The sequence below is a fragment of the Strongylocentrotus purpuratus genome, unplaced genomic scaffold (assembly GCF_000002235.5).
Source record: "Strongylocentrotus purpuratus isolate Spur 01 unplaced genomic scaffold, Spur_5.0 spur5_contig_851, whole genome shotgun sequence".
Classification (NCBI taxonomy): domain Eukaryota; kingdom Metazoa; phylum Echinodermata; class Echinoidea; order Camarodonta; family Strongylocentrotidae; genus Strongylocentrotus; species Strongylocentrotus purpuratus.
The window spans coordinates 541,037-565,791 of record NW_022145559.1 but is presented as its reverse complement, the minus strand read 5'-3'; the positions used below and the strand labels follow the sequence as shown (position 1 = coordinate 565,791).

Here is a 24,755-nt window from a genome sequence, read left to right as displayed (position 1 = left end):
AATCCCTATCTTGAATTGAACTGGAATTATTTTGTATCAGCTCTAAAAACAACAAATAAAATGGCTAACTTCTCGAAGTCGTCTATCGCGATTCCTCTTGCTCGAGAAGTAAACAAAGCTTCGCGATGGGTCTGACGAGTGTCGACGTTGCAGTCTTAACCTTCACGCTACGTACATATCCCCGCTTACCAGGGTACACTTCTAAAACGCGTCCCATCATCCAGCAACACCTCGGCACAGTTCCGTCTGCGATGAGAACCACGTCACCAACCTGCAGATTGCGTTCAGGCTGCTGCCACCGCTGACGTTGCTTGAGGCTTGACACATCTACTGACCTCAATTCCTTCCATCTGTGGAAGTTCCTCAATCCAAGCCTTCCATTTCCTTGCATCACTGTCAGGGATAGGCTCATCCCAGTTCAGCTTCTTCCGGGTCAACTCCTGAAGAATCAACTTCCCTCTCCGTGCAAATGGGCTAGCATATCCCAAAGGGTCGTAGACAGAAGAAACAACACTTAAGAGTCCTCTTCGTGTTAAAGGCTTGTCCTTCGGCTGAATCTTGTAGACAAAGCTATCTCTTTCTACATCCCATATCATACCAAGTGCATGCTCTATTGGTAGGGCATCAAAGTTCAGGTCGAGTCCAACCACTGGCTTGGCCCGATCTTGTACTGGTATGGTTTGCAGAACTCTTGTGTTGCTACTCATCCACTTAGCGAGTCGAAATCCACCCTTCTGCAACAAGGTTCTCAATTCTGATGCCAGTCTTATAGCTTCATCTTCCTCTTCAACAGAGACCAGGCAGTCGTCTACGTAGAAATTCATCTCTACTACTCTTGGTGCTTGGGTATTGCACTGATCTCCATAGTCCTTTGCTGTTTGCCGCATAGCAAACGAGCAACAGCTGGGGCTCCATGTACCCCCAAACAGGTGCACGCACATCCTGTAGATCTTAGGATCTTCATCCTCTCTTCCATCAGGCCACCACAAGAAGCGAAGTACATCTCGTTCATTTGGATGGACTGTTACCTGGTGGAACATGGTTTCCACATCAGCCATGATGGCAATTGGTGCTCGAAGAAATCGCAGAAGTACCCCAGTCAACTTGTTGATCCGATCCGGCCCTTGCATCACCACATCGTTCAGACCAACTCCTAAGCACTTGGCAGCACAATTGAATACAATCCGAAGTTTGTCTGGTTTCTTCGGATTTATCACTGGGTGATGTGGTAGGTACCAACAAGTTCCATTTGGCGGTTGAGTTTCATCAACTTCCTCGGCGTAGCCCTTGGCAACTAGGTCAGCCATGCCCTGTGTATACTTAGCATGCATTGCCGTATCCCTGAGAAGTCGTCTTCTAAGTGAATGGAGTCTCTGCTGGGCCATCCATCTATTGTCACAAAGTGGCGGGGGTCGTTCTTTGAGTGGTATGGGCAGTTGATAGTGACCTCCATTCATGACCACATTGTCCTCCCATAGCTTCAATACCTCTCGGTCCTTGACTGACATTCCTTTAGCATCATAATGAAGGGTTTCGATGCCTTCTAGAGACCAAAACAGCTTACATTGGTCTTCAAGGGATATTTCATCTGAGATATAGTGTGATGTCACAGCCATCCTCCTACCATCGCTCTGAACCGGCCCATTCAGGGTCCACCCCAGCACTGTCCTTACTGCATAAGGGTTCCTTGGCACGCCACGGCGTATCTCGAGGGGACAAATAAGCTCTGGATAATCTTGCCCAATCAGGAGATCCACCTGCAGTTTGGAAGTCGATGGAAAGTCGACATCTGTGAGATGTTGGAGTTTGTCGACATCCTCCTTCATTAGCAGGTGATCTGAATTAATGTTAATGTCTGTCTTGGTATAGACTTTAGGGAGATTCACCATCCTGGATGATGACTTTGCTGCAACTTTCAGGCTTACAACACTGGTCTGAAGTTCGCTGTTGGCTCTTTCCAGAGTTGAGACAGACACTATACTGGACAATCCACTTGCCTTCACTCTTGCTGCCAACTTCTTAGTACAGAAGGTACTTGTCGAGCCTGAATCCAACAGTGCTAGAGTCTCTACGCCAATATTACTGCCTGCCGCATAAACCCAGACAGGAACGATTGGCAATAGCACCTTCATGTTCCCGGCCCCTGTGAAGTGACTCTCAATCTTCTCAGGTGAAGGACTAACAGCTTCCTCTTGTGTTTGCTGAGGTTGTTCTGGTTTCTGCTGATGGAGAAACTTAGTATGTTTCCTGTTGCATCCGTAAACTGAACATACCCTCTTTAGTTTACAGTATCTCGACATGTGTCCCTTCTCCAAACAGTTAAAACAAAGCCTGTTTTCCCTCACCAGTTTCAGCCGGTCATCTAGCTGCATTCGTTTGAACTTGTCGCAGCCAAACAGACTGTGCGATTCCTTGCATATCACACACAGCTGTGGTGTCACATCATTGCCTGTGGCTGTCGTGGAGAAAGCACCCTTCTTCAGTCCTGTCGACTTCTTGTTCTGGGAGGTGCCGCTACCGCCCTGATCCTTGGTAAGAAGCCTTCCGTAGACCGGATCATTCTCCTCGTCAGCTGCACCTTGGACAAAATCCACCAGGTCAAATATGTTAGGAAGTCTATCCTCTCGCCTGATTCTTCGTACCACACTCAGCCATCTCCCGCATAAGTATAGTGGTAGTCGTTCAACTATCTGGACAAGGACTAACTGTGGTGACAAATCGCCAATGTAACCCATGGCATCTAAAGTCAGTGAGCAAACTTGCAGTTCATCTGCGAATTCTCTTAGGGCCCTCTTGTCCCGTCCGGTGATCTTCCGCCCTCCGGTCACTTTCCTGATCCAAGCATCAGCTATCATGAAGGGTGTACCAAACCTCTCTTGTAGCATGGCCTTCGCCCTCATATACCCTTCGCCAGATGGCATAATACTACAAGGCTGCAAGATTTTGCGGGCATCTCCTTCGCAGTAGTATAGAAGTCGGGTCAGTTTGGCACTGTCCGGAATACTTGTACAGTCTATTGAGTTCTCAAACGCCCTCCAAAACTCCCAATATTTAAGAGGGTTGCCATCATACGTCATCATTTGTGTTTGAGGCACATTAAGAGACTCCAATAATTGCCTCTGTTGTTTCTGTCCCTCCTGCAAAATCTGCAGCAACAAAGCCTCCGTTGGCTTCGTACTCTGTTCAACCTGGGTTGGCGTTGGCGTTCCAGAGTCCAGCGGATATGTCAACGTTTCATTCACTTCAACTGGATGTTTCTGAGGAGCACTAGCTTCATCCGACAATAGCCTATCCGCTTCATTCAAATAGACTTGTGTCTCAGCATCAGATATTTTCATCCTGGTATCCATATCTAGCTGAGCTTTACGCTGTCTCAAAGCTAACTCCTCCTTTTCCAGCGCCATCTTCTGTTTCAGTGCTTCAGCCTCAACAGCTAAAGCAGCTCTACGTGCCAAAGTCCGCAGTCGCACTGAAGATGTAGTGCTCCCACACTGGCTGGCCGAATCTTCAGGACGGACTCCACCCTCAGGGTCTCCTTTGGCATTCTTTTGTCCAACAGTACTCATTGTAACAGCCTGTCTGTAGTCTGATGTGGACCTGGAAGCTGTTGTTGAACTGATGTAGGAACGGTGACGTTATGTCTATTACTAAGCCCAACTGCAATGACGACTCGACAACAATGCCCTTGCGATGATACCAATGAGTGGTTCAACCTTTAATAAAAGATAGAACAGATAAAACAAATTATCAGCATGGCTGATATACATATGCATCACGCAATTAAAACAATCAAGTTTGATGCAACAAACTGTCTTCCAAATGCATAGCACCGAATAATAACTGTAAATGACATTGTTATCCTTGATGCCTGTATCAAAATATTCACTCCATATTCTGTATGCCTACCCTAGTCATGCAAATTGACCCGACCTACTTTCTGTCATTTTGTGCTAAAATTTCCCCTTTACCTCAAATGCTACTTTCCCTAGCTAACTGAATTTAGACCATCATCTTCTGTTCATAATTAAGTCATAATCGTATTCTCTCATACATTAATAGAGCTTCTAGCTCATTCATAATATCATAACCTTACTTGGATATTTCGTACTTTTCCAGCATGAATTATTGTATACGCTACTTACGCCAAAACTTATATGTGGTACATTTACATTCAAAACGTATGGATGTTCTATGATTCTAATCTTATTTCATACATCACATCAATCCACCATTATAATCACCATTAACATCAGGCAAAAGAGTAAATATTGAGCTATCATAATATGCAGTAATTTTCTACTTACAACATTGGGCTGTCTCAGGAAAACAAAATTACAGTAGACTTTTCAGTGTAATAAACATTCAGTGTAACGTAAATCAGTAGCTCCACAGAATCAAATCCCGCCCTCTATGACCTGAATGCAGAATCCAGCTAAAAACCCCGCTTCTGACGTCACAATGTCAAATTGGGAAAAACTCGTATCAACAGGTTGTATGGGTGATCGACCACTTCCGGCACATGTCCTTGAAGTGCTTCCCGACAAATTGTGGACCGTTGTCGGATACGATCTCCTCTGGTGGACCAAATAGACTGAAGATTCCACTCATCACGTTGGCTACTGCAGCACTTGATGTGTCAGTCAGCTTGTAGACTATCGGATACTTGGAGTAATAGTCAGTGACGAGTAAATAGTCTTGTCTGTTTAGCATGAACAAATCTGTTCCTAGTCTAGTCCAAGGTGCTGAAGGTACATCATGGGGAAGCAACGGCTCTTTCTGTTGCCTTGCCTGGTGTTCCTGGCATGCAGCACATTGCTTTACGATCTGTTCAATGTCCTTGTTGATGTGTGGCCAGAACACTGTCTCACGAGCTAGTCGTCTCGTGCTCTCGATTCCCATGTGTCCAAGATGAAGTTGTCTAAGGATATCTTCCTGAAGTGTCTTTGGTATGATGACTCGACTTCCTTTGAAGAGTACTCCTTGAGATACTCCAATCTCATCTCTGTAAGACCAGAATTCCCTGAGGGATGTCGGCAGCTCCTGAAGAGTTTCAGGCCAACCCTGAGTGACTGTCTGCCACAATGACCTAAGAACAGGGTCATTGGATGTTTCCCTCTGGAGTTCTGTTCTCTTGTGTTGTCCGAAGAAGATCAAGTCGATTTGATGAGTGTCTTCTACTTCGGAGCAGATTGATTCCACTCTGATGTCTAGTGGAACATCGCGTGCTTCCTTGGGGTTAGGAAGACGGCTCAAGGTATCTGAAAGAATCATTTCTTTCCCAGGTCGGTACTTGACTTGGCATCTGTATCCTTGTACCTTGATCAATAGTCTCTGTAGACGAGGTGGTGCGCTTCTTAGAGGTTTCTTCCAAATTGTCTCCAAAGGCCTGTGATCTGTTATCACAGTGAATTCCTTCCCGAATAGGTATGTATGGAATCGGACGATACCAAACACTAGGGCTAAGGTTTCCCTCTCTATGTTCGAGTAGTTGGACTGTGCATTGGAGAGACTTTTGGATGCAAAAGCTACGGGTTTGCCATCTTGGAGCAGGCATGCTCCCAGCCCTTTCATCGACGCATCTACCTCAACGGTTGTCTCTTTCTTTGGGTCAAAGAACTGCAGGCATGCACCCGATGAGACTGCGCTTTTCAGGCTGTTTAAGGCATGTTCGTGATCCTCGTCCCAGACGAATGGAATTTCCTTGTGAAGGAGTTCACGAAGTGGTGCTGACTTCTCTGATAGATTAGGAATGTATGGTGCTAGGTATGTGAATAATCCTAGGCATCTCTGAACATCTTCCTTGTCCTTGGGTGAAGGCATTGTGTTGATAGCTTCAACCTTGCTTGGATCTGGGAAGATTCCAGATCTTGTGTACATGGATCCAAAGTAGCTGATAGCTTCCTTCTTGATAGTACACTTGGAGCTGTTGAACACGAGTCCTTCCTGTTTCGCTGTCTCCATGAGTAAGTGGAGATTCTTGTCGTGTTCCTCCTCTGTTTTCCCGACAATGGCAATGTCGTCTGCGATACATACGCAGCCAGGCACATTCTGGACGATCCTATCCATGTGTTGCTGGAAGATGTCTTGGCTTGTGCATAAGCCGAAGGGTAATCTTTGGAAACAATATCTTCCAAATGGTGTTCTGAAGGTGGTCAGGTCTTGGCATTCCTCTGCTAGGTGTACTGACCAGTATCCAGCCTTTGCGTCTAGCTTGGAGAAGAATTGAGCTCCTGCGAAGATTGGTTGGATTTCTTCCAAGGTTGGAATTTTGTGTGGACACCTTTTCAAGGCATCGTTCAACCTTCTGGGGTCAAGACATATCCGTATGGATCCATCTTTCTTCACAACGGTGGTCATCGAGCTACACCAATCTGTGTGGTGTTCTATCTTTCTGATGACTCCTTGCTTCTCCATGTTATCTAGTTCGGCTTTGATCTTGTCCTTCAGATGGACACTGCACTTTCTAGGTGCATCTATGGTTGGCTCTGCATCATCTTTCAGATGCAGCATTGCTTTCCCGCTAAAGCTTCCTATGGCATCAAACTGATCTGGGTATGTTTGTTTGAGGTCACTAACACTTGTGATAGGTGTATGTGTAGGTGTGTCCTTGTGCATTGTGTGGATTGTGATAATCCCGAGATCTGTGCAACCTAACAACCCTAAGATAGCTGGTCCATTCACGTCTGCTACGTAGAATGTATGTGTATACCATTCTGGACTCTTGTATCTACACTTTATGTCTAGTGTACCAACGCATGGTATTGATATTTCGCCATATGCTACTAGCTTTACTGGTGTACGTTTCACTACTTGCCTCCACTTGTCACCATATATTTGTTTGGCTGTGCGTACTGTGATAGTATTAGCGCTTGCCCCAGAGTCTATCTTCAGATATAGGTAATGCTGACCTGATTTCTGTGGGCATATGATGTCAATGTTTGCAAAAGCTACTGTACCCTTTGAGTTGATCACTGTGTGTGTTCCGATCGTGTGTATGGTGTCAAAATGTTCGAAGTTTGATGGACCTGCTGATTGTTGATGTTCATGATCTGTGCTAGTATCATGTTCAGTGTCCATTTCACTTATCGGTTTATACTTTCGACCCTTTGATTTTGATCGTGATTGGTTACCGTGTTTCGGTTGACGGTCATCAGATTTATGGTCATCTGATCTACGATCTGGTTTTCGACTTCGATCGTTCTTAGCCTTTCTACAGAACTTGGCCCAATGGCCCTTTGTGTCACAGGCACGACACACATCGTGGTACGCAGGGCACTGACGAGGTTTGTGGATACGTCCACAGTTTCCACACGTCTTTCGTCCCTGGTTCCGCTTGAATGAATCTATGCTTTCTTTAGCCGGCTCAAGCGTTTCTAGGCATTTTCTGCTCGCCGCAACTGCCTCGTATTTTCGGCCCTCTACTAGAATTGCATCGATTTGATATCCTTTAGGCTGGTCCAATAGGAATTTCTGGAATTCTAGACTTGGTGTTGAGGTGATGACTACCTCCATTATCCGCTCGGCAAGCTCGGATTCCTCAAAATCGCATGTGTTGGCTTTGTCTCTACATCGAGTAACGAATGCGTCAATGCTCTCATCTTGTCTCTGCCGATATCGCATCAGCTCGAGACGATGGACCCGAAAATTAATGTTTACCTTTATTTGTTTCTCAAATAATTTCCACAGTTCTTGTGGTTTTTCTTGGTCGGCCTCTGATAGCCCAGACGCATTGATGCGGCGCAAACCTTCGTTGCCTACAGCGATTTTTATTTTTATAGCCTTTTTTTTGTTTTCAGTTATTTCTTGATCTGCCAACACAAGCTCCATTCTCTGCTTAAATAGCTTGAACTCTTCGGGTAGGTCTGGTACCTCCCAGTTCATCTCTGGATACTTAGTACTCATTGTATATGTCACGTGTGCGTATTGGTTACGACAGATTATATGAATGAGTGTAAATCTTTGTGTTGTTTATCTTAGTGTGAACAGGTCCTAACCGGCTGGTGTTGATAAGGTTCGTACACGTAAACCTGTGTACGCTCTCACACCTGTGTGAATGTCATTAGGTGTCTCATGCAATGAAAATGTTGATCACTCTCACTCAATATGTCCGACAGTGACAATTCCTCACACACCAGATAGTCTATTATTGTTAATATTATCTGAAAACAGGTTTAATGTTCACACCTCTGATTTAGTTTAATTTTAGATTTAAACTTTACTAGTTAAGTTATTATGCAGACCCCTGTGTCAGTGATTGAGCACAGTTATAACTTGATTAGGCTATTCTGAGCAGGCTTTATGAACCTTTATATGCTTATACACACATCACCATTCACGTACGAGTTCATCTGGATTATGCAGTAGCATCAGTGTCTCGGTACACTGTGCTGTATATATGTACGGTGCACGTACAATGCATACGAAAAAGTGCGACGTGACAAATCGCTAATCGACGATAATTTTGCTAATTATACTTCCCAACTGTCGTGAACTGGATCAATTGTGTCTTCAAAAATCAAACTTGATTTCGAAGATCCCAGCAGCTGCCACCATGATGAGTTCGAGGGTCTTAGATTTGGTAGATACTCATGATAATAGACGAGTCGGCAGTCAGGTTTGTGATGATGGTGACCATGTTTATTGAACTACGACGGATACCGGATATATCGGATATCGTATATCGTAACACTTTCATAAGTAACATAATTTTGAAAACGTACCGATGATACAATTACAAAGTTAATGATTGATTTATATCATGATCCTTTAGTTTGACTGTCAAAAAAAGGGTACAGGGCTGCCGAAAACCATCAGTTGAAACGATTTATCTCAAACTATTTTTGCCTATCTATCGAATGTATTTTCCTTCTTGCCATAATGAGCATGCATTTTGCCATTGGGTAATAATAACAATAATAGGCATTTATATAGCGCCGTCTATCTAGGAAATTCTATTGGACAGATTAATTATTACCCCGGCTTTAGCCTAGCTGCCATTACAGCGCTCTAGCATTTCAAGGAATTAATTCCTGCCAGGTACCCATTTACCTCACCTGGGTCGAGTATGGCAAATGAAGATTAATACCTTGCCAAATGACATTGTTGCCGTGTCCGGGATCGAACCACGACCTTCGAATTTCAAGTCAAGCGCTTAAACCACTCGACTACGACACTTCTACATCCCTCCTCATAGTCTAACAATAATTGTCCTTTCTCCTCCTCTTTCTCACCCCATCTCTCCCCTAGCCGTAGCTAATTTCTCGCATATATACCTGAAACAGGGAGGGGGAGTTTTGCACACGCACTAAATTGATTTGGACTACGACTACGATATAGTCGCCCACCCCCCCCCCCCCCCTCCTGAAAAAAGAGCTTATACATGCTCAAGTTGTATCTCGACTAACGACTAACGTGAATATCTAGCCCTATGTTTATTGGATGAGGATCTTTATCTGACCGCTAAGACAGCAATAGGATTAATGCCATGTTAAAGGCATTTAGACCTACATTGTCCTTGTTTCGAACCCCAAACCTCACAGTTACGGGACCACTTAAGTGCTCTACTACCAAGGTACTCTCTGAAAATATATCTTCAGAATTTTTCAAATGACAAGGATACGATAAAGTTGTATTGTAGCATAAGTAGGGGTAACATTTTATGAATTATTATCACGATTGAGAAATGATTATAATAATAATAATATGTCTTGTTTACCCAGGGTAGCCTCATTAGTATTCATACTGTTCTCCCTGAGGGCCCTGTAGTCATACCCGGATGTTTTACCAATACGATGCATGTTCTGTAATTTGCAGCTCAGCAGTATTATCAGCATTAAATACTGTGCAAAGCTGTTGAATTATTACACCGAGACTGAGTTGGATTCAGGGATTCCAAAACGTTAGGAGGATGGGGAGGGGGGGGGGCAAACTTCCTTCTCAGTTACATGCTATCGAAGAATCTCTGCCCGGGATCCCCTCCCTCATCGGGAAACATATTACCACGAGAACCCTGAAGGTCGTACAGGACCTCCATAAGTTTCTTACGAGTTGTTCTTCATCTTATAAAATATGATACGTGAAGCTGCATGTAATAGAGGAGTTGTAAATGTGTATAATAGCGCTGATTTCACAAACTAGCATACTGAAAATTTCGTCGATCCGGTCAAAATTTATATTTTCAGGGAATTTCTGAGAGAGACCTACGGGTATGAGGCGCCGTTTGTAAAACAATTATATAGACAAATTATATGTTATATAATCATTATTTAACAAATAATAACCATTATTTAAATATAATGCAAGAAAATGTACATTTTTATTTGTATATAATTCTTAACACATTTTTATTATTTATAAATAATGACAAAGAACGTTTCATTATTTATATATAATTGCCATTATTTATAAATAATTACAATTCACACTTTCATTATTTATATATAATAAAAAGCGTATTTCAATTATATAATATATAATGAAAAGCACATTTCCATTATATAATATATAATGAAAAGCCATTTCCATTATATAATATATAATGAAAAGCGTATTTCCATTATATAATATATAATGAAACGCACATTTCCATTATATAATATATAATGAAAAGCCATTTCCATTATATAATATATAATGAAAAGCGTATTTCCATTATATAATATATAATGAAACGCACATTTCCATTATATAATATATAATGAAAAGCGTATTTCCATTATATAATATATAATGAAACGCACATTTCCATTATATAATATATAATGAAAAGCGTATTTCCATTATATAATATATAATGAAAAGCACATTCCATTATATAATATATAATGAAAAGCACATTTCAATTATATAATATATAATGAGAGGCGTATTTCCATTATATAATATATAATGAAAAGCGCATTTCCATTATATAATATAAAATGAAAAGCGCATTTCCATTATATATTAAATAACGATTGTGTATGCAAATGTCAATGGTTGGTAACGCCCATAATATGAATATTCATGAGCTTGACTGATATTATTATCCTCTATTCCAGGCACCTTTCCATTTTGTGTTCTTTGTGCATTCTTATCAGAAATCCTACGTGCGGTAAATAAGTCTCTGTATCACCATTTTCCTTCTTATTTGTATGCAGATTTGGTTATAATGATTGATAACTGTAATCATCCTCATTATTTTAATAAGAAATTTTTCTATCTGTGATGGAAGTTTTTATGTACGATTGCCTGATCTGATGACAAGACTTTCGCTGCATGCATATTTAATGTATGACGTCACCCACACAGAGTGAGAGCTCGAAGTTTTCTTTGAAAGTTTGATGGTGAGTACAGCTGTAATTACGTTCAGATCTCGTAAATTGAATCATATTTATAAACATATCTGCTGTAGGTATGAATCCGCTGATTTGTCTGTACATTATGAAGTGGTTTAAAATGGTTATATCTGATGAATTTAGGAGTAATCTACACTCGAACTTTTGATTCGTTATTTATCGTCGTGAGAAATATTTCAGCTCGATTGCCATCGTCACTCCTTGATCCTTGGCCCAAACTTTCGGGCGAGACCCTCTCTGAAAATTAGATACGAGTGTAATATGTGATCTTATACATTGACTCAATGCTACATGCTATACACACATACACACAGTTAATGTACACTGTGGTGTATGGGCTCTTCTATACACAATATAACCAGTCATGCTGGATTGCAACTTCACTCTGATGTTTCTCTATGTGTCTTCATTTGAGTACTAACCATACAGCTAAACAACCTCACATTATATGGTGGCAGCGATATAGAACCTACTGTACAATATTTGTGAACTTTGCATCATTTTGGAGAGATTTTGGAGGCCATCTATCTTACTGACACACTGTCATGGGATCAACAGGTGCTCCTTTCTACAGTCCCATATGATGGTTTTACTGTAAGTAAAATGTGCATTGACATTTGCATTACTATTGGAGTTTGAGTAGCTGGTATGAACTATGAATGAATCATTTACACCCCGCATGAATTGGGAAGACCCCGACAGAGCCAATGCTGTTAAGATTTTTCATCAGCAGTGTGACTTATACTTCTCAGTCAAGAATGTTGCGATTGGTAAGCAAGTGGATCATGTTCTTTTGTTCACTGGTGCCACGGGTATCAAGCTTTACAACTCGTGGGGTCTGGAAGGTGAAGATAAGAAGAATCCAACTGTTGTTTGGGAGAAGTTCGAGACACAACTGAGGCCAAGGGCAAATTTCCGTGTAGCTAGGCTATACCTTCAGAAATATGTGCAGAAGGAGAGGGAAAGTGCAGATGACTATATCTCGCGTCTGAAGCTGCAGGCATATGACTGTGAATTTCGTGATGACACTGAGCTCCAAGAACGCATCATTGAGCAGTTCATCACAGGCACTAGATATCCTGAGCTCCAGAAAGATCTTCTAGGGAAGAGCAAGTCCCTCACTCTTACACAGATGCTTGAGCTGAGTAGAACATTTGAAGCATCGCAGATGCACATGGCTCAACTAGCGCAAGTACAGACACATATTCAGCCTGCATCGATTGATGTAGTTCGTCGGAAGACTAACACTAGTAACAAGTGTCCTAATTGTGGTGGTAATCATGCTCGCAGTCCACGGGAAGCATGTCCGGCTTATGGCACCAAGTGTAACGGCTGTGGAAAGTTGAATCACTGGAGGAGTGTTTGTCGGTCTCCAGCTCCAAGTACACAGTGGTCTGGGAGATCTCCAGCTTCAAGTACCCAGAAGTGGAAGCAGAAAGCTAAATGCGCTACGCCACATCGTGGAGGCAAGCAGGTGCACTCCATCCACAGCACCATTGAGGCAGCAGCAGCGGTCCCACTACTGAATGACGCAGTGGATGTCCTGTCATTCAATCGAATTATTGTGTCAGGTATCAGTGCTGTAGAGGTGGATGACAGGGACGACCTAACAATAGCGTACGTGGAAGTCAGACGGGATGAGAGAACCATAATGAAACTGCGTTCGAAGGTTGACTCCGGTGCGGAGGGCAACACACTTCCTCTTCGGATGTTTCGTGGGATGTATCCTGGCCATCTCACTAAGGATGGAGTTCCTCACCCTCAATCAGTGCATAATTCAAGTGCACGGTTGTTCGCTTACAACGAAACACCAGTGATGCACTTCGGTTCGGTTCGGCTCCCCTGTCGTTTCAACAACTCAACTTGGCTTTATGCTACATTCTACATCGTTGAGTCCAGGGGTCCAGCGATTATCGGATGTGACACAGGCTTGAAACTGAAGCTGCTTACTCTACACACACGCATCAACGAGATCAAGCATTCAGCACAGATAAGCTCTACTGATGACCTAGTAAGGCAGTATCCAGACCAGTTTGACAAAATTGGCAACTTCCCAGGGGAATATCGTATTGTTCTTGATCCAGACGTTCAGCCTGTTGTCCATGCTCCTAGACGGTGCCCAATCCACCTACGAGATGAACTGAAGCGTGAGTTTGATGACATGGAAGGTAATGGCGTGATCACTAAAGTCATTGAGCCTTCAGCATGGGTCAGCAGCATCGCTGTTTCAAGGAAGTCGAATGGCAAACTCCGTGTCTGCTTGGATCCCAAGGATCTCAACCGAGCTATTCGACGTTGCCATTATCGCACTATCACGACAGATGAGGTGATACACAAGCTATCAGGTGCTCGACATTTCAGCAAACTCGATGCCAAGAACGGTTATTGGTCTATCAAGCTCGACCATGACAGTTCACTTCTGACTACCTTCAACAGTCCCTTTGGACGGTACAGATATCTCAGGATGCCTTTCGGTCTAGCAATGTCTCAGGATGTATTCCAGCAGCGAATGGACGAAATCCTCGAAGGTTGCCCCGGCACAATAGGGATCGCTGACGATATTGTTGTGTTCGGCAAGAGTGAAGCAGAGCACGATCAGAATCTGCACCACCTCATGTCCAAAGCTGTGAAGTACGGTCTGCAGTTCAACAGTGGCAAGTGCAGCATCAAGGTCAACCAGATTTCCTTCTTCGGTATGATCTACGATGCAGATGGCGTCCATCCGGATCCTCACAAGGTCGAGGCAATCAAGTCAATGTCTCCACCTGAGAACAAGAGCCAGCTTCGTGAGTTCCTTGGTATGATAACCTACCTTAGCCCATTCATACCAAATCTTTCAGCCCAGACTGCAAGCCTACGTGGTCTTTTGAAGCAGGACGCTGAATTCCAATGGACTCCAACGCACCAATCTGCCTTCAATGATTTACGTGACAAGGTATGTCACGATGCAACTCGGGCGTATTTCGATGTTAACAAGCCTACGGTACTGCAGGTAGATGCTTCTCTGCAGGGCTTGGGAGCGACTCTACTGCAGGATGGAAAGGGTATCGCGTTTGCATCAAAGGCCCTCAGTGATGCAGAGACGAGGTACGCCAACATAGAGCGAGAGCTGCTTGCAGTGGTCTTCGGCTGTGAACGATTCCACATCTTCCTGTACGGGAAAAGTTTCATAGTTGAGACGGACCACAAGCCCCTGGAGATGATCCAGCATAAGCACCTGGCAGCGGCCCCACCTAGACTCCAGCGTATGCTCCTTCGTCTACAGCCATACAAGCTGACAATTGTCTACAAGCCTGGTAAGGATGTACCAGTAGCTGACTGCCTATCCAGACGTCCTCTTGGTCCTCCAGAACACATCCACCTTGACCTGCAAATCAACTTTGTACAGTTTGCTCCAGACCGTTTGAGTCAGTTGAAGGAGGAAACAGCCAAGAATGCAGAGTTTGCAGCACTACAGACGGTGATTGTGAAAGGGTGGCCAGAGAAGAGACGTGAGCTACCACGGCAGCTGCAGAGATACTGGGCCTTTCGAGATCAACTTGCAGTTGAGGATGGACTGATCCTGAATGGTGAACGAATCCTTATTCCACACTCCATGAGGGAGTACATACTGAGCAAGCTCCACGAAGGTCATCAAGGTATCGAGAAGACACGACTTCGGGCTAAGGCTTCTGTGTACTGGGAATCAATCAATGACGATATCGAGGTCCTGGTGAAAGGCTGCTCAGTCTGCCAAGAGTACAAGTCCTCGCAGCCCCACGAGACTCTTCTCCAGCACGAGATACCTACACGATCCTGGCAAGTCTTAGGTACAGACTTATTTCACTTTGAAGGGAACAATTATCTCATCATTGCAGATTACTTCTCGAAATTCCCTTTCATCCGGAAAATGCCTCAAGAGTGTACCAGTGCTGCAGTAGTCAATGCGACCCGTCAGGTGTTCGCAGAACAAGGAGTTCCAGAAAGAATCGTTAGCGACAACGGAAGACATTTTGACTCCTCAACATACAGAGACTTTGCTACACAGTGGGGATTCAGCCATGTTACATCCTCTCCCCACTACCCCAGGTCAAATGGCTTCATTGAGCGAATGATTCAAACTGTCAAGAATACGCTCAAGAAAGCTAAAGTGAGTGGTATCGACCCCAACATGGCTCTACTATGTATCCGTGCCACTCCAATTGACAGCCGCATTCCAAGCCCAGCTGAGCTTCTTTACGGGAGGAAGATGAAGGACAACTTACCAACTCGAATCCGCAACAACTCCCCTGGTCGTGATGATGTTAACCATCGTATGCAACTTCGACAGCAGAGCCAGAAGTATCATCACGACAAATCAGCCCATGACCTAGCACCACTCTCACCTGGGCAGCTTGTGAGAGTCCAAGACCAGACATCACGTCACTGGATAACAGCTACTGTTCGTGAGCAATGCCATGAGCCTAGGTCATATCTCGTCGAGACGCCTAATGGAAGGGTGCTACGCAGAAACCGGCAACACCTCGCTGATATTGAGCCCAGGCGTATCCATCATGATGAGGAGGTAACCAAGACACCCGATCCTCATACACGCGAAGAGATGACGCTTGATCCAACGCCCGACATCAGAGGTTCTCCTGCCCCAAACCCTGTCCCAAACCCTGTCCCAATCCCCAACCACCAGCAGACCACCCGCAGTGGCCGGGTAATCAAGAAGCCAGAAAAATTGACTTATTGATAGGACTTCATCTTTGGATACTTCAAGTTAAGACATTATGGACTCAGTTTATTTTTCTGTAAGGGGGATGTAATATGTGATCTTATACATTGACTCAATGCTACATGCTATACACACATACACACAGTTAATGTACACTGTGGTGTATGGGCTCTTCTATACACAATATAACCAGTCATGCTGGATTGCAACTTCACTCTGATGTTTCTCTATGTGTCTTCATTTGAGTACTAACCATACAGCTAAACAACCTCACATTATACGAGTATAGACTATAGGGTCTATAGGCAGATCACTTCACTAGCGCTAGCTGCATCAATGATCCAAGGTTTTTGTTACGTTTAGGTCCAACTGTTGAAAAACTACTTTCATAGTTGGGTCAGAAGAAAGTTAATAGCTAACACTAAAAAGCATGGTCACAGTTGACATGAGTTGTGAACAAGCGATAAAATTTAGACCAGATACCGAGATAGTTAGACGAGTACGAGAGTAGAAAATTTGAGGCCTAGATCTAGGCTAGCCCTAGGCCTACAGACTAATAATTGGACTACCTGTGAACAGGCGTGGATCCAGGATTTCTTAGGGGGGGGGCCCAAATTTGAAAAAAATCTGCACCACCCCACTCTTACATGCAGGTTCCGCTAAACGTTTCTCTAAGTAGGTGAGCTGAGGGGGGGGGGGGGGGGGGGGGGGGGGGGGGGGGGGGGGGGGGGGGGGGGGGGGGGGGGGGGAGGTATTTACGATCAAGTAGAGCGTTGTGAAATTGGCGTGGTGTCTAAGGGCAAAGAATGTGCGGGGGTCAAGGGTGGAACCCCCAGAAGCTCAGGGGTATAGGCATTTAATTGCGGTCAGATGAGCATATTAGCATACCTTATTTGTGACACTGGCAGGACACTAATTGGCGTCACTATTCTTTCTTTCTTTATGAATTTGCCATTGTCCCACAAACGCATTAAAAAGTATAATTTATTAAACATTGATGAAAAATCTCGGAAAATTATGTCATTTCAGCAACATTTGTAAATCACCGGTAATCACCGGTATCAAATTAGAAATAAACCACGTTTGAATTATATTTGGGGGGCATCTGTCAAGCCCCCCCCCCCCCCCCCCCAAGTCCCCTTCCCCATTAGTACGCCAGTGCCCCTCACCCCCCCCCCCCCCCCGATCTACACGTAACTGATCTCCCCTACCTTTCTTCTTTCTCTTTTTTTCTTTCCCTTTCTCTCCTATTTCCCTTTCCTTTCCCTTCCTACTCTCTGTTTTAGGTTTGCTAGGGGGAGGCAAGGGCCTTTTGGCCCCCCCCCCCTCCCCGATCCACACATTGTTGGCGGGATTAATCGCAACTGTTCTCCCCTTCTTATCACCCTTTTCTTTTCTTCTTCCTCTTTTTTGTTCCCTTTTAGCTCTCCTCTATCCCTTTCCCTTCCTTCTCCTTTTTTTGTTTTTTTTTGGGGGGGGAGGGAGGAGGAGGCAAGGGCCTTTGCCCCCCCCCCCCCCGGACTACAACTTGTTGGCGGGAAAATTGCAACTGATTTCCCCCTTCTTTTCTTCTTCCTCTTTTTTCCTTCTCTTTATCCCCTCTTTACTTTTTTTCTTTCCCTTTCCTTCCTTCTTTTTTATTTTTTGATGGGGGGAGGGGGAGAGGTTACAGCTGGGAGGCAAGGCCCTTTCGGGCGAGGTCAAGGCCAAGCTGGAGGGGATGCGAAGGGCTGGTTTGAGAAGTATGTCTTAATGGGATGGCTATGTATGATTCCACATGAAAAAATTTGAGGCCTAGGCCTACAATGTACATGCAAGACATTTTTATGTTACAACAGAGATACATGTATGATGTAGGTATCAATGTTTTACTTTCATTCTCTTCTCCTTTCATTCAACAGACATACATGTACAGTATGGACTATGAAGTTCTACTTAGCCTCTTCAATGAACTGCTGGAGCTGCGACTGGGTATCAAAACCTTGGTATTATAAACTTCATAACCAGTGGCGGAGATATGTTGTTAGCCAGGGGGGAGGGGTCAGTGCCCCCCCCCCCCCCCACTTTTTCAAGTACCCCCAGTATGCCCCTTTTATGGCCTTTTCACATAGGTAAAGTGCCATATTACTTTGACAAGTTCCTCTATTAATTTGTAAAATTGCCCCTTCCCCATTTCACCTCTGATAAGTGCCCCTTATCCTTCAACAAGTTCCCATTATTCTATGCAATAAGTGTTCATTTTCCATTCTCATAACTGCCCTTTTTAATCTCTAGTAAGTGCCCCCTCCATCTCCTGATTAGTGCTCTTTTCATCTCTGATGAGTGTCCCATTTTGTCTCTAATAACTGCCACTTTTATTTGACACGCCCCCTTTTCCTAAATAAATGCTCTTTTTTCTGATCATAAGTACCCCTTACCCTTCTCATAATTACCCCTTTTCATCTCTCATAAGTGCCTTGTTTACTTTAACATGTGCCTCTTTTTCTTTTTAATAAGAGCCACTTCCCCGTTCTCATAATAGCCCCCTTTCACCTCCAATAAATGCCCCTATTAAAATCTGATCTGCACCTCCCTTTTTGTCTCGCCTACGAGCAAAAAGTGAGACATAGGCGCTGCTTTTCTGGTGACGGCGGCGGCGACAACATCAAAAACTTAACCTAAGGTTAAGTTTTTGAATTTTTGATATAATTTTCAGAGTTTAAGTTTTTAGTCAATGAAACTTAGTCTATAGGGTTATCAAGTATTCCCAATCACGTGAGAATTCCCATTCTCACAAGTGCCTTTTTTCATTCCTGGTGAGTGCCTCTTTCTGTAGGTCTAAGAAGTGCCCCATTTTCACCTCTGATAATTACCCTTTTTACATGACACATGCTCCTTTTCCCCTTATCCCTTTAGTGTCCCCTTTTCCTCTCATCATTAAACGCGCCCCTAATTTCAAGCGACTAAGAGTAACTTCCCCCAAAGCTCGCTCGCATTTATAGATGATATAATTACATTACTTATTAAAGGTCTTTTCAGTCTTCCATTGTGAGAATGTGCTTATAACCCCATCAGGATTGGGTTTTTCCCTCTTAATAAGATGCAATTTTTTGTACTGCGACCTCACAAAACTTAAAATTTTCCTCGCTCGCAAATCAATTTTCATACCATCACACCAAACTGATACTTAAGCAATATCTTGTATGGTGTATAAAGAGAAACAAATGTTGAAATCGTCCCTGATAATGTAATCACAATGTAGGGTATATACCATTGTCTAAAAAAATGGATATTTTCGCTTTGAGATTCCCTTTTTTTCCAGAAAGTGCCTATTTTGTTGGTGCCCCCCCCCCCCCACTTTGGAAGACGCTCCGCCACTCCTGGGGGGACACATCAGTCAAAAGCGCGCACAGGGGGGGGGGGGGTTTGAGGGGTAATGTGCCCCCCTCCGAAGCTGAAATTTTTTAACCTGGATTTGGTCAAACTCCCAATAGATAAATATCATTCATAATTCTCTTCAAGCAGTATGTGTAACTTCACCTTGCAAGCAGTATGTTTAATTTTTTAATCACCTTGTATATTAGGCCCTGTATTTCAGCTCAAATTGTTTAGTGATTGTGGACAGGCGAAGCAGGAAAATAGAAAATTTGGCCTTCATACACACAACCAGACCAGTGACACCATGAAACAGAAACACTATTACAATGATTACCGGTACTGAAACATAGTTTTCAAACTACCAAGGAGAGGTAACCAGGAACCAAGGTATAATACAATGATGCAATTTTACCCATGTTGTAGTAGTACATGGTTGTAGTAGTACATGGTAGTAGTATGGATATCCCGCCTCTTCTTTTATGCACATCCTTTCCACTGATATCGCAAGTTTTAGAAAAAGGGCCCAATGTCTGCATAACTAAGCAAGGTAGGAGTTCATTAAAAACATGATGTAAAACATTAAGTATATCACACCAAAGCATCTCAATCTGACAGCACGATGTGGAGAAAAGTTAATGGTGTAGATAAATACACAAGAAATATGTTCATCGGCAGTCTAAGTCAAGCAATCATTTATAAAACTGAGGCTTTGCCAAGGCATCCATTTTAAGTATGTGTCTATAGGGCAAATAAGATGTAGTCAAGTACTCAAGTTACCACCTGTCAGCCAAGATCAAACTTTTGGAATATAAGAGTTTTGGGGAGGGGTCATCTTTTATCAATTTCTGTTTATTGATAATAATTATAACATTTGGGAATGGGCCTATGAGTATGATTTATATATTGTATAAAACAAGCAACTGTTAATAAAAGGTCTAATATACCTTGGTGCATGTGTGGACCACGGAGTAACCATCACACTAAAGGATGTTATATACTATTGTACATTATTATTGTTTCTCTGGAAAAAATTGCAATCATTGAGTCAGGTATTTTTTTTTTTTTTAAAGAAATCAGCATGTTTTTATAATGTGTTTTATAATAAGGGTGCAGGTCATGATACAAAACATTCCCTGGAGAAAAAAATAGTGCTCAGATTTAGCCTAAGTATGCTTTGTTGAATTTTTAAAGAAAAAAGTAATCTACAAATGGAAGTAGCAGATGAGGTCATTTGTGCTTAATATTTGACCATCAATGTTATAATCTGTAAACATATTAGTTTGTTGTAATAAATGAATAAATTAAACATGTTTATTATCTTATATACAGTATTCCCTTCATATCTTTTCTTTTTAGTGTGCATATATGGTTGGATAAATAGAATCATATGTGGAAAAAATCTGGAAACAGAACGTGAGAGTTCAGAGAGAGAGAGAGAGAGAGAGAGCAAAAGAGAAAGGAAAGGAAATGAGAGAACTGTTTAATGGTGAGAGATGTTGATGTCGTGAAAATGAAAAATTTATAATGCAGTGAGACAGCGAGAGAGAGAGAAAAAAAATTAAAAAATCCATCTTATAAATGCGTTAATCGCCTCGCCGCTATGTGGCTCGTGGGCGATGCTCTGCATCGTCATAGGGATCGACACCCCCCCCCCCCCCTGATAGGCCCTGACAATGAAATCTGGAGAACATACAGATTCACAAGGGCTGGACTACTCGGTCTCGTGGATCAAATAAGTTATTATAAAAGTATGTTTTTCTCTCTTGTTATGATAATTGGAGAAAAAAAACCTGTTAATTAGATTATATTAGTTTTAGCTTCAACTGTTTGATATTAATATGCATGTGGGCACAAATAGTAGCAACTGCGGTAAGTGATATCTACGGTATTCCTTGAGCTGCGGTAAATGATCTTATTGTATATGCCACTTACTGGTTTTCCATAGACCTGTGCACAAATGTTATCATATAATGCTATTTAAAAAAAATTCAATAGGATGGTGTACAAATCGAATATAGTATGCCATTCTTTCCACTTAACTACATGTTATTCAATATCCGTGTCATTCAAACAATACAGGCAAACATTCCCTGATGTCATTAAGTTTACATCAATCTATCTTGCTTCTCTCCTTATAAACAAGCCATCTTCATTGGAATTCACATCCTGAATTCCAATGAAGATAGACACCTCTCTTGCATTGTACATGAAATATCCATTCACTGATCTCCGCACGAAGTACCCTCAATTTTACGCACAGAAAGCTCACACTAACCCGTAACCAAAACCACCCTGAAATGATGACAATATTCAAAAGATCAATTCATTTGTAATCAAGTGTGGATTTTAATTCATTTGATCCCTTGATAGTCTGGGTTCGGTATACCGAAACAGGGGAGGGAGCAGCTTGTGGCGTGGAACCATAAGGACCAATGAGGTTCTTTTGGGACATAGTTTATATAAAATTACCAAGTTGAAACCTACCCTAATACCAGTCACATAAATCAATGCTCAACTGAGTATTTGTTGCGTTTTCCTCAATCATGACTTGTTGAGTTTTGTGCAGAAGTGCTACAATCCATTGTTTGAGAATGTATATAGCGAGTAGTCCAAATCAGGAGGGTCGCAAACTCCTTCTCAACCTCCATTGTTACATCTTGATTCCTGAAGAGCCTTGTGATTTGAGATGAACTTGGGAGAAGTTCCCACGTTGTTTTGGAGGCACACGCTCCTTGTGCTGACTGCTCCTCTTCAGCAACTACTACAGACAAGTCCACTTGTATCTTTGTAACCAATTCCAATAAGCCAGCTGTTCATGAATAAAATGTTAATTGAAAGAAGAAAAAAAAATCCAATATTGTTACAAGCACTTTAAGATCTAAAGCTGACATCACAAGTATATTTCTTTTTCTTCTTTCTTGTTGTTTTTCTTCTTCTGGTAATCTTCAAAGGGCTATTAGTTTTATATAAATTCACTGTTTGCTCAACAGGAGTACATTCCTTATTTTCCATGCCAACAAGAGATCCCAGATTAAAATATTACTTCTCATTATGGTCTGAAATGAAATACCATATTGCCAAACATGTATTTTATTACTAATATACTACATGTCTGAGTAAAAGATGTAATCAAACATTCCGACCATTGTTTTAAAGACCGTCAATACTACTGGGCCAGAATGGATTAGACCACCCAGCCAGGTCACTGACAGGTGGCTATCTCATCAACTCAGCTCTCAACTAACATAAGAAAGAGAGGATCATGGGGGACCAACAGACACCGATTGGGGAAGTTTTCTATATAGAGAGAGCAAGTAGGACAGTGGGGCTTTAAGAATAGCAATTAGCATTCATAGAAATGGCATAGAATTAACATCCTTAAACTTTAAGCTTTGAAAACCTCGTTTTGATTTGAGTGTAACTTTTGAGTTATTAACAACCAAAATTTTCCAGTGATTTGTTTTTGTTTCACTTTTAGTACACAAACATATTTTTCTTTATCACACTTGCAGGATATAATCATATAAGATAATTTGATCTTGTACTGCTAGGCTGCCCCCCCCCCCCCCCTCCCCCTCTATTATACGAGTGTGAAAAAAGAATACAATTCTTTGTAGCCTTTCTTAATCACTAATCAAAATTTTGAACTTCAGTTAATGTTGTTTAAAGAATATATTATGAAAGTGAGATGGATTGCAGGTGGCAAGGGTGTATTGGTTGAGAATTGCAGGTAATAATTCATGCTCTACTATGAGCCAACTTACTTCACACACTATCATCTTGCAGCAGGCCAGGGTAAGGTTTTTACAGAAATTTTAGAACTTGCAATGGGATGTCAACTTTGTACAATAGCAGTATGTAGAAAGGAATTTAGGATAACCTGACTTTGGGTCTGCCAATGCTTAACACAAGCTTTATTTCATCAAGATATATGGTTATTGCTCAAGTTGTGATAGGGTTTTAGATTAGCTTTTAGGGTTAATATTACGTTTAGCTATGGATCCAGGATTAAGATTAAGAATTCATTTTGTGTTACAACATAACCACTAAACAATAGAGCAGGTCATAAAAATCAGATACACGTTTCACAAACTGGGGGTCAGCGTATTTTTAGTTTAATAATACAAAGGAAGATTTTTAAACTGCCAATGATGAGTATCAATACATACAGCTCCACCAGCACCTGGAAAATCTGATTGTACGACACTTGTTCCTCAAGACATTTGCTCAACATCAATTTCCTACGCTATTATCCAAATACTTAACTTCATCCTGGGATCCAACACTAGACCTTACCCTACACCTAACCTCAATCCCGATTGCAACCCTCGGCCTAACCCTACACATTTGACAAATAAAGCCTTGAGCAGTCGTTGCAGGAGCAAATGTTTGGTCACTCCAAATGCCATGACAGGCTCACTTGCTATGACTTCATCTGTTTCTTTACCAGATTTAAAAAAAAACATTGTAATATTCATTATTAATTACCAGTCCATTGTGCTTTGCTCCTAATATGTCAGGCACAAGAGGCCATCGCTTTCAGGTAAGGGGCAGAACATCAAGACTGGAACCTCAAGGCACCCCATGATCTCTCAACAGGAAGCCCTCCTTCTCAATCCCTGGAACAGAATTATAAACAATTCAATAAATATTAACCAAATTTGAAATAAATAGCACTATTTAATATTTTAGTTGTCTTTAACGTTTACTTTTTCAGCAAAATTTGAAGGTCGATTGTTATTATTTTTTTTTGCTTGTCGTTCCTTTTCATGTATTGGACCCCCCCCCCCTTTTTCCCCCTGCACATGAGCTTAAAATGTTAATTCTAAAAAGAGAAACACTTCAGCAACGTGTTAGTAAACATGTGGATTCATACATAGCCATCCCATGAATACTTCTCAAACCAGCCCTTTGCATCCCCTTCAGTTTGACCTTGACCTCACCTATTCAAAATTTTGTTTTACTTGAAAAAACTAAACAGATCAAGTTAGATCAAAAGTAAATATGTTTACCTTCTCTTGTGGTGGTCTGTTTTCTCCAGGACATTCTTGTTTCAAGCACATACTCCAAGAAAGCAAGCATTTGGTACTGCATTAACTGCGACAAGTCTCTGTACATTTTCCTGTAAAAGAGGGGGGGGGGGGGATTTAATTCTTAGAATAAAAGGAAATGAGCATGATCATTTAAACATTGATGAGCATTTGCAGAATTAACTGTTCTCTTTTGGACTTTCTCTTTACCAAAAAAGCCCTCCTTCATTATCTAACATTGAAATTTATATTCAATTCCTTGATCCAGATCTAGTTGATCTACAGTCTCTAGATGATCTAGATGCATGTCTCGTAACTGTTCATTCTATCAAA

The 24,755-nt window shown here is 42.2% G+C and overlaps 2 protein-coding genes and 1 long non-coding RNA gene across 3 annotated transcripts; 1 reads left to right on the top strand and 2 right to left on the bottom strand.

Annotated features, from left to right (window-relative positions):
- Positions 1 to 284: 284 nt before the first annotated feature.
- LOC100890153 lies at positions 285 to 4,487 on the bottom strand. Its single transcript, XM_030994392.1, has 2 exons — positions 4,305 to 4,487; positions 285 to 3,713 (listed from the first exon to the last, which is right to left on the bottom strand). Exon 2 carries the CDS (start codon positions 3,564 to 3,566, stop codon positions 285 to 287), a length of 3,282 nt encoding a protein of 1,093 aa, XP_030850252.1. The 5' UTR covers positions 3,567 to 3,713; positions 4,305 to 4,487.
- A 7,528-nt stretch (positions 4,488 to 12,015) lies between these two features.
- LOC115927962 (uncharacterized protein K02A2.6-like) lies at positions 12,016 to 18,029 on the top strand. The gene is made up of 2 exons (XM_030994376.1): positions 12,016 to 16,020; positions 17,937 to 18,029. The coding sequence occupies exons 1-2, from the start codon at positions 12,016 to 12,018 to the stop codon at positions 18,027 to 18,029; spliced, it is 4,098 nt and encodes a 1,365-aa protein (XP_030850236.1).
- Positions 18,030 to 21,714: 3,685 nt separating this feature from the next.
- On the bottom strand, positions 21,715 to 24,541 carry LOC115928050. Its single transcript, XR_004065841.1, has 3 exons — positions 24,405 to 24,541; positions 23,881 to 24,011; positions 21,715 to 22,201 (listed from the first exon to the last, which is right to left on the bottom strand). It is a non-coding gene; the product is annotated as an uncharacterized LOC115928050 (long non-coding RNA).
- Between the last annotated feature and the right edge of the window lie 214 nt (positions 24,542 to 24,755).

Bases quoted from the DNA above. Each gene is read 5' to 3' on its own strand.
- LOC115927962 (XM_030994376.1), top strand. From the start codon at position 12,016: ATGAATTGGGAAGACCCCGACAGAGCCAATGCTGTTAAGATTTTTCAT. The intron at 16,021-17,936 runs GTAATCAAGAAG...TTCATTCAACAG, and splicing joins AGACCACCCGCAGTGGCCGG to ACATACATGTACAGTATGGA.
- LOC100890153 (XM_030994392.1), bottom strand. From the start codon at position 3,566: ATGAGTACTGTTGGACAAAAGAATGCCAAAGGAGACCCTGAGGGTGGA.